This window comes from Otolemur garnettii, unplaced genomic scaffold, assembly GCF_000181295.1.
Source record: "Otolemur garnettii isolate 467f Iridium unplaced genomic scaffold, OtoGar3 scaffold00198, whole genome shotgun sequence".
Taxonomy (NCBI): Eukaryota; Metazoa; Chordata; class Mammalia; order Primates; family Galagidae; genus Otolemur; species Otolemur garnettii.
In genome coordinates, this window is record NW_003852593.1 from 1,460,668 (window position 1) to 1,469,036 (window position 8,369).

At 54.9% G+C, this 8,369-nt stretch overlaps 1 protein-coding gene across 1 annotated transcript in view; it reads left to right on the forward strand.

Moving 5' to 3' along the window:
- CFAP99 (cilia and flagella associated protein 99) overlaps positions 1 to 8,369 on the forward strand; it is a 26,397-nt gene that overhangs the window by 6,355 nt on the left and 11,673 nt on the right. The window contains exons 2-5 of the mRNA XM_003801128.2: positions 899 to 1,043; positions 1,877 to 1,971; positions 5,555 to 5,667; positions 7,194 to 7,371. Of these exons, the coding sequence (XP_003801176.1) occupies positions 899 to 1,043; positions 1,877 to 1,971; positions 5,555 to 5,667; positions 7,194 to 7,371 (531 nt within the window). The remainder of the gene's footprint in view (positions 1 to 898; positions 1,044 to 1,876; positions 1,972 to 5,554; positions 5,668 to 7,193; positions 7,372 to 8,369) is intronic.

Sequence of the window (8,369 nt, forward strand, 5' to 3'; positions counted from 1 at the left end):
TTTTTGGTTGTAGTTGTCATTGTTGTTTAGCAGGCCGGGCAGGGTTCAAACCCACCAGCCCTAGGGGCCAGCCGACACCCTAACCACTGAGCTATAGGCACTGAACCGAAAATAAGGTTCTTGAAACACAGACGCCCCCCAGCATCACCCCCACCCCCACCCCCAGGCCTTTCTGTTGCTGTGCTGGCAACACTGGATGTTCTCGTGCTCTTTCTTTTCAAAACTTCCTTTTGTGAATATACAACACATATCACACATAGGTTACAAGCCCCAGAACAATCCGAGGGTAAATAGGGAACAGCCCGTTCCCTCCAGCACTGCAGCGCCCACCTGTCTTTTATGCTTCACAAACTCTTGCAGAGATTTTCCTTGCTCGAGCATTGTTCTTTCTGATTTGTGGTTGCTATTTGGAGACAGGCTGTCTATTGCCCAGCAGAAGTGCAGTGCCGTGATCACAGCTCACTGAGCCTCAAATGTCAGGGCTCAAGCCATCCTCCCACTTTGGCCTCCCAGAGTGTTCTGATTGCAGGTGTGAGCCACCTCACTCAGCCTTCAGAATGTTTTCATCTTCCCAGACTGAAGCTCTGGTCCCCACTGAACACTAATTCCACCCCTTCTCTCGGCCCCTGGTACCTACCTGTCTATGAATTTGCCTTTCGTGATTGGTCATTTTCCATGTTTATTTGTCTGTGCACCCACCCTCACCATAGTTGTCACTGGCTAAGAGACCCTGTAGTAAGTCTCTGCGGGGAGGAGTTAGGTTCTTGATTGCCATGGTTACTGTCAGTTGCTTCTTCCAGACATGTGAGGGGTGCCTGCCCCTGACCCTTGCCTTTGCGCTGTGTCTCCCACTACCACCCTGAACCCCCAAGTGCCCCTCTTGCTGTTTCTCTTCCAGGCCCTGAGCCCCCAGAAGCAGGCATTCATTTTGGAGGTTCTATCTGGGTGCCTTGAGTATCGGAAGTTGCTGACCATCGTGGTAGACGCCTTCTATGTGCGGGATGGCCGGCTCTGCCTATGGGCTGACTACAGCCTCTTCCAGGGTAAGCGCTGTGTCCTGGCTGCCCACATGAGCAGTTGCAGTTGGCCAGTGCTGCCCTTCCACAGTGCCTGCCCCCCATAGCCCCTTTCTTCACTCAGTCTTCGACCTGCCCTGGGCACAGGGCACAGGGGTTTTCCCTGATGCCTCAGGCTCACGAAGGCCAAGCTTGAAGCAGGTGGACCTCAGCCCTGCTGACCCTGCCCACAGTCCCTGTCCCCAAAAAGGCCAGCCTGAGTAATCTGAGGAGCTGAAGAGTTCCTGACCCCAAGGCCATTGGGCAGGGCAGACCCTGGGGCCACACACAAACTGGACTGTCCTGTGAGGTTAAATAAGAGAGCTGGCTCTGCCTGGGCTTCCCACAGCCAATGATGGCTATCTGAGGCAGGGCGACATTGTCCGGCAGGGAGGTGGCCAGTATCGCCATCAGGGGATGGTCCAGCCCTGGGGCCCCATTCAGGAGGGGAGTGAGGGCTTCAGGATCCTGGGAGGCTGAGCCCTTTCTGCCCCTACCCCAATCCCAAAATCCAATATGATTTCACTTTTACCCAGGGAACCTTTGCATATTCTGAGAATTTACAAATTGGGTATTTGTGGAAGTACTTTAAGAAACACAAATGCCCTTATGTGTAAGATGTGTCTGCCTGGTTCTTATTAGATTGTCATTTTGGGGAGTTTTTGCCCATAGCCATGTACTTGACGCTGTGAAGGCCATGGGCTCTGGTTCCCTTACACTTGTGACATCACTTAGCCTCTAGCACACTGCCCCTCACCCCATAAAACACTGGGCATCTCTTCTGTGGGTCATCCTATGCTCTGGCCTCCCTATCCCCTCAGTCATCTGCTACCTGGCCACATTCCAGCTGGAGGAGCTCGGCTTCCAGCTCTTCTCCAGCATCATCAAGTCCCAGCCTGCAGCCAAGATGTGCAAGGTGAGCAGCTCACACCTGCCTTCTCAGAGGGCAAAGGTCTCTCAGCCTTGACCTTTCATCTTTCTGATTGAGTTTAAGAAAGAAACTCTGGTGGGCTTATTCTTTGTTTAAAACCAACTGACAAGCCAGTGCCGCAACAGGTGCCTGCAGACCACCTACTAGGAGGCCGAGGTGAGAGGATGGCTTGAGCCCAGGAGTTCAAGGCCAGCCTGGGCAACATAGCAAGATTCTCCCCCTACATACATACACACACAACTGACCAGCTGACAGTCTCATCAAGGTATAAAGGTGAATGTGATCTTTTTGTCCTGGGGAAACTTGATCCCCTCTCCTGACTCCTGACCAGACTCCAGCCCCAAAATAGCCTTTCCCCTCTCCAAGGCAGGGCAGGGGTAGCTGTGCAGCTTCAGGGGCATTGAGGGGAAGCCTGCAAGAGCTCACCCCCCTGCCTGCCTGGGTCCACTTCTGTAGAAAGCTGTGACAGCCAGGCCATGGGCAGTGGACTGGAACATCCAAGCCTGCTGCCCTTTGCTGGTCAGGCAGCATTATTGCTGGTCACGGTGCTTATTTTTGCTTTACCCACACAATGACCCAGTGAGGTGGTCTCCTCTGTGGGTCACGCCATAGTTGAGGAAACTAGGGCATAGAGAGTTTAAGTAGCTTACCCAATGTCACATAGCAGGTGGGTAGCACAGCCAGTTCTTGGACTAGGCTCTTGGCCACTGCTTGCTAACACTCACTCTGTGCGGAAGGGCGGTTGCCAACCTGAGAGGGCTACTTCTCCCTAGATAAGACAGTGGAAAGACCTTGGGCCCAGGAGCACTTCAGGACCTTTCTAGAAGGAAACAGCCAACTCTGCAGGGGCTGTTCCCTGCCCAGAAAAGTGGGGACCTGGAGCTCATAAAGATCAGAGCCCCAGAGACCCAGGACTAGCAACCTATGTGGCATGCTGGCCACCTAACAGATGAAACAAGAGAAGCCAACATTTTATTTTTTTAACAGGTTTTCCTATCTACCTATAAAGTAGGTAGTAGTAAGTAATTCATAAGTAATTCATGACAAATACGTATTTTTATAGTTGTCTTAAGCAAGGACTTCATTTTTATAAAAAGCAAAACTGATGGCATTTTCTGAGTGGCACTTTGAGATGGAGCTCGGTTTATGCTCTATTCTCACCATCCTGAAATTCTTTCTTTCTTTCTTTCTTTTTTTTGAAACAGAGTCTCACTCTATCTCACTTTGTCTCACTCTGGGTATAGTTCCATGGCATCATAGCTCACAGCAACCTCAGATTCGTGGGATCAAGTGATGCCTCAAGGCCTTAGTGTCCTGAGTAGCTGGGACTACAGGCACCCACCACACTATCTGGCTAATTTTTCTGTCTTTAGTAAAGACAGAGTCTCGTTCTTGCTCAGGCGGGTCTCGAACTCCTGAGCTCAGGCAATCCACCTGCCTCGCCTCCCAGAGTTCTAGGATTACAGGTGCGAGTCACTGTGCCCAGACAAATTAATTATTGAACAATGTTCCATCTTGCATTGGGCCATGTAGTAGTGGAGCTGGCCCTGGACCAACTTTGGCTCACAGAGCCTCGAAGTGCCAGCCCAGGACAGAGTATTCAGGTCCAGAAATGCCTGCAACGTAGGAGCCTGGGCAATTACAGTCTGAGAGAACTGCTGAAAGGATTCATGGAAATAGCCTATACAAATCCTCAAGGAAGCCATGAAGCTACAGGGCTAGTGTGGAAGCCCTACACCCTGTGTCTGATTGGGCAATGCTGGTCCTGTTAGGGTCCCTCCACCTGCCTCAGTGCTCCAGAAGGAGGCCAACCTAGACCTTGAAGAGGACTGTAAGTTATTGGAGACAGATAACTTACAGCCAGTGCTTTGACAGGTGCCTGCAGACCACCTACTGGGAGACCAAAGTGAGAGGATGGCTTAAGCCCAGACCACAGCTTGGGCACAGTCACCATTGTGGTCAGGAGTGACAAGGCAGTGAGCACAGTGTGTGCCCTAGGGCAAGTGGCCTTGAGACAGCCCCTAGATGGGGCCCACTGGTCCTGCTAGCTCCCTAGAATCCACCAGATGGCCAGAGGGCTTTCTCAGGCCTACTCTAGAACCCTACCCCACTCCAGTAAGTTCCCTGGTAGGGCTGTCTCCACACATGCCAGTGAGAATGGGGCCTCATTCCAGATACCCCATTTGTTTGGGATGGGGTGGGGGAGGAGCTGCTGGGGCAGCAGCCCCACTGTGATGCTGAGTGTGAAGACAGGCACTCAGGAATGGAGAGCTGGGTAAGGTTGGGCAGTAGTGCTGAGTCTCAAGGGACTCAGGAAAGCACAAAAAGGATATGCCCTAATGGCGGTGGCCCAAGAGGAAGGGGGTCAGGGTCCCAGTGCCCCACCCAGGGTCTAGCTGTGCCCTCAGGTGGGAATAGTGTCAGGGCTAAAAAGATGGACACATAGCCAGGTGGAGTGGCTCACACCTATAATCTCTGGGAGGCCAAGGTGGATGGATTTCCTGAGCTCAGGAGTTTAAGACCAGCCTGAACAACAGCAAGACCCCATCTGTACTAAAAATCGAAAGACTAGTGTTGGATACTTGTAGTCCTAGCTACTCAGGAGGCTGAGGGAGGAGGATCACTTGAACCCAAGAGACGGACTAAGGTTGCTGTGATCTATGATGCCATGTTACTCTACCCAGGGTGACAGAGTAAGACTCTGTCTCAAAATAAGATGAAGACGTAGTGAGGAGGGCTGGAAAAGGGGGTGATGGGGCAGAGTCCAGGGCAAGGGGCTAAGATGCTCTATTGGGGCACAGAAGGCAGGAAGAGACCAGGGACGGGGTGGGGGTTGGGTGGCCAGGCTGCCAAGTGGGGAAACTTTGGAAGTCTCTAGAAGGAGCCCATGGTGCCCTCTGTGTGGGGAAGAGTGTGGGGACCCAAGGGAGGGCTGTGGGGATGTCGCCTGGGGAGGCACAGCAGAGACCACAGGCCCAACCCACCCCACTCCTGTATTGCCATGGGGGCCCCCTCCCCACCCTGTTCCACCTTATGCTTTCCAGGCTGCCTCCCTGTGAACCCCCTGTTCCGATGCCTGCCCCCCCCCCAGTATGCTTCCCAAACTGCCCTGTGGGGCTCTCCTGGTACCTCACATTTGGTGCTAGAGCCTGCAGAAGTCCTAGGAGCCTGTCTCTAGGGACAAGGGGGTGCTCCTCCTTCCTAGACCCCCACAGAGCTGCCCAGGGGGCTGGGAAGAGGGTGCTTCCACAGCTGATGACAGCCAGTGTTGTGGAATTGCATCTGTCTTCCACCCCTGGAGGCTGGGCTCCATCTCAAAAGCTAAGCTGATTGTGTCTTCTGGGGCCAGATCTGTTAGACTTGAGAGCCAGGAGTAGGGAAAGGCCTTCAGGAGCCCAGGGCCCTACTGTGGGCCAGGTCTGGGCCATCCCCAGGGGACCATAGCAGCCCTGGCCTGGGAAAACTGTCTCAGTGCTAGGATGTGCTGGCAGCAGAGAGGGGCTGGGGGACTCCCCAGGGGAAGGGTCTGCCTCAGGCTTGGCCCCTGAAGGCTCCGCTCTTCCTTCAGTTCCTTGGGTTCTTCTTCAACCCCTTGAATCTGTGCTCGTGGGTCAAGGACGAGTGGAGCCTGGTGTACGAGGCATCCCATGTGGAGGAGAACTGGCTCCGCCCACTGATGAGGTGGGTGGGTCAGGCTGGGCGGAGCATGGGGCGGTGCGGTGCGGTACGGTGTCCTGCGCCACTCTAAGCTCCTGAAGGCTCAGGCACCCAGAAGCTCAGTGCCCCATGGGAGACTGTGCTGTGTTGGGGTGAAAGGAGTAGAGAAGCCCTAATCCTGGCTGGTCCTCGGCCTGTGGTGGAAGAGTGGGTGTGACCCTCCCCCACCCCCAACCTCCCACCCCAGCCCAGGCTCTTTCTGCCCATGCCTGGTGGGGGCTGATAGGACCACCTGCTGTGGGGCTGCCTGTCCTGTGCAGACCTCTAGCCTGCAGGGTGTCAGGGCAGGTGGGACAAAGTATCTCCTGGTGGGGTCAGCCCAAAATATCTCCATGGCGTCCTCCATGGAAGGGCCTGCTGGGGCCCCGGGACCCCCAAGTTGTGTCCCTTCTGATAGGACTTGGAGGAGCTACTTTGTCCTCCTGGGTACAGAGTTTGGTGCAAGTGGATCACTTAGGTGCCAGCTGTGTGTGGGAGACCTGGAGGCCCAGGGGAGGTGGACACCCCTTCTGTGAGTAGAGGAGGAAGTGGGGGACTTTGGAGATGCCCCTTCACTGAGGGGAAGTCATTTGTCCCAGCTGGTAATGGGGATAAACCTCCAAAGGAATAGGGGGTGGCACTGCAGATATCCCCATCCACTGCCCAGGCTGGACTCTGCCCGCCTACAGGGCAGCCTCTGGGCAGATACTCAGCCTGATTCCAGCACACTCTCCCCTACCCCAGCCTCTCCCCTGCTCACTCTGGGCCAGCCACAGCACAAAGCTGCTGCCCTTTCCCCTGTTTTCCCCAGAGTCAGAGGCACTGGGGACTACCCTGAGTGCCTTCTGAGACTCTACTTGCTGCTGGCCCTTAGCCATGAGTCTCCAGGTGAGGCAGGAGCTGTTTCAAACCATGAAGGGGTTGCTGGACAGCCTGGTGATGATGGGCTGTGGAGTCTTAGACTTTGCAGTGGCCCAGTAAGGCCCTTCTCAAGACCCTGCTCCAGACCACCCCCACCTGAGGCTATAACCTACAGGGGAACAGGCTGTGCCCTGCCACCTCCCCAGCCCTACTCCCCCAGCCAGCAGGGCAGTTCCTGAATGTTCCTTTCTGAACTCAGCCCCTTTTCCTGCTCTGGTTTCCTTCCCCTGTGTCATCTGCTCTTGCCAGATTAGCTCCCTGTCCCAGTTACTGCTGCTCTTCAGAGCCCCAGGATTCCTGCAGTAGGGCTGTCCCTGTCCTTCCACCTCCCCCCTCACCAGTGTGGCCCAGGACACCAATGCCTCTAGGCCTGTCTCCTCATCTGTACAAGGGGAACACTGACATTTGTTTCAAGAGTGTGGTTGGCGTCATGCCTGCAAGTAGTAGGCACTCCATGAAGAGGTGCTGTCCCATTATCATCCCCGCCCTGAGGTAGACCGAAATGCTTGGGGGCCCTTTAGATCCCAAGGGCCATTCCCTGTGACCTGTTAGGAAGTGACCCTAAGGGGCATCTCCATTTTGCCTTCAAGGTGGCAGCCAGAGGTCCAACAGCTGATCAGCCAACTGGAGGGAGTGTTGGCCTTTCACTCCCCTCTTTCTAAGACCAAGGCCAAAGTCACAGAGCCCAAGGAGTTCAACCTGACTGCCCCTAAACCCCGCACCATTCCAGTGCCAGAGCCAGTCCCTGTCGTGGCCAAGCCCAAATCAGTAAGTGCCTCTGGCATTCTTGATGGGCACAGGTTTGCTGTCAAAATGACTAGGCTGAGAGAATGGACTTCGGGCCAGTGGGAGACTGGGCTTCTCCTTGAGCTGATGGTGGGCTGGACAAGACCTGGAGCATTTGATGACCGCACCCCCCGCCCCTGCAGGGAGGGAGATCCAGCTGCTCCAGACCCCCCCAGGAGGTGCTGGCACTGCACCACTGTGATCCCACAGTAGGTGGCAAGTGATGCTGTCAGGCCCTGCATAGTATGTCACCCCCTGCCCCAACAAATATCACCTGTGCAGACCATGGTATGCTCTTCAGGTGTGGGCAGGGGATGACATCTGTGCCCAGTCATGTCTGTGCCCACCTCGGGCCCTCTGCTCACTGTCTGCCCAGCACTGCTGCCTCGCCCTCCCTTGGTCTTGCTGACATGGCACAAAGGATGCTTTGTATTGCAAGTGACAGAAAAATGAAGCTTAAACGAGCCCAGACTGCAGCACTGGCTGCAGTAGGACAAACAGCAGGCACAAGTGCCCAGGGCTCCAGCTCAGCTGCTATGCAACTCTCTCCACCCTGCTCTCCTATGGGTCACCTTCACCTTTGGGCCAGCCTCTTTACTGTAGAAAAACCCAGGGGCATACCCATACTCTGTACCACCCAGAGACTTAAGAGGATGCCTGGGGTCAGGAATTCTTTCTGGAAAGGTGCTTTAGGTCTTGTGCTTGCCTGGAACTGATTATATGACTAGGAACACAATGTCCTGACTATTCATGGGCACTACACCAAGTGCTGGTGGTGGACTCCATTTCCCCAAGCCAGTTTGGTCCCCTAGCAGGACCAAGGACAAGAGGGTAGGGGAGGGGTCGGGAGTGGGGGTCCCACGGTCCCACACCATTCCTACCACCCTTAGGTCTCATTGAGATCCCATTCCTGGTTGGGTGTGGTGGCTCACACCTGTAATCCCAGGACTCTGGGAGGCTGAGGTAGGTGGATAGCTTGA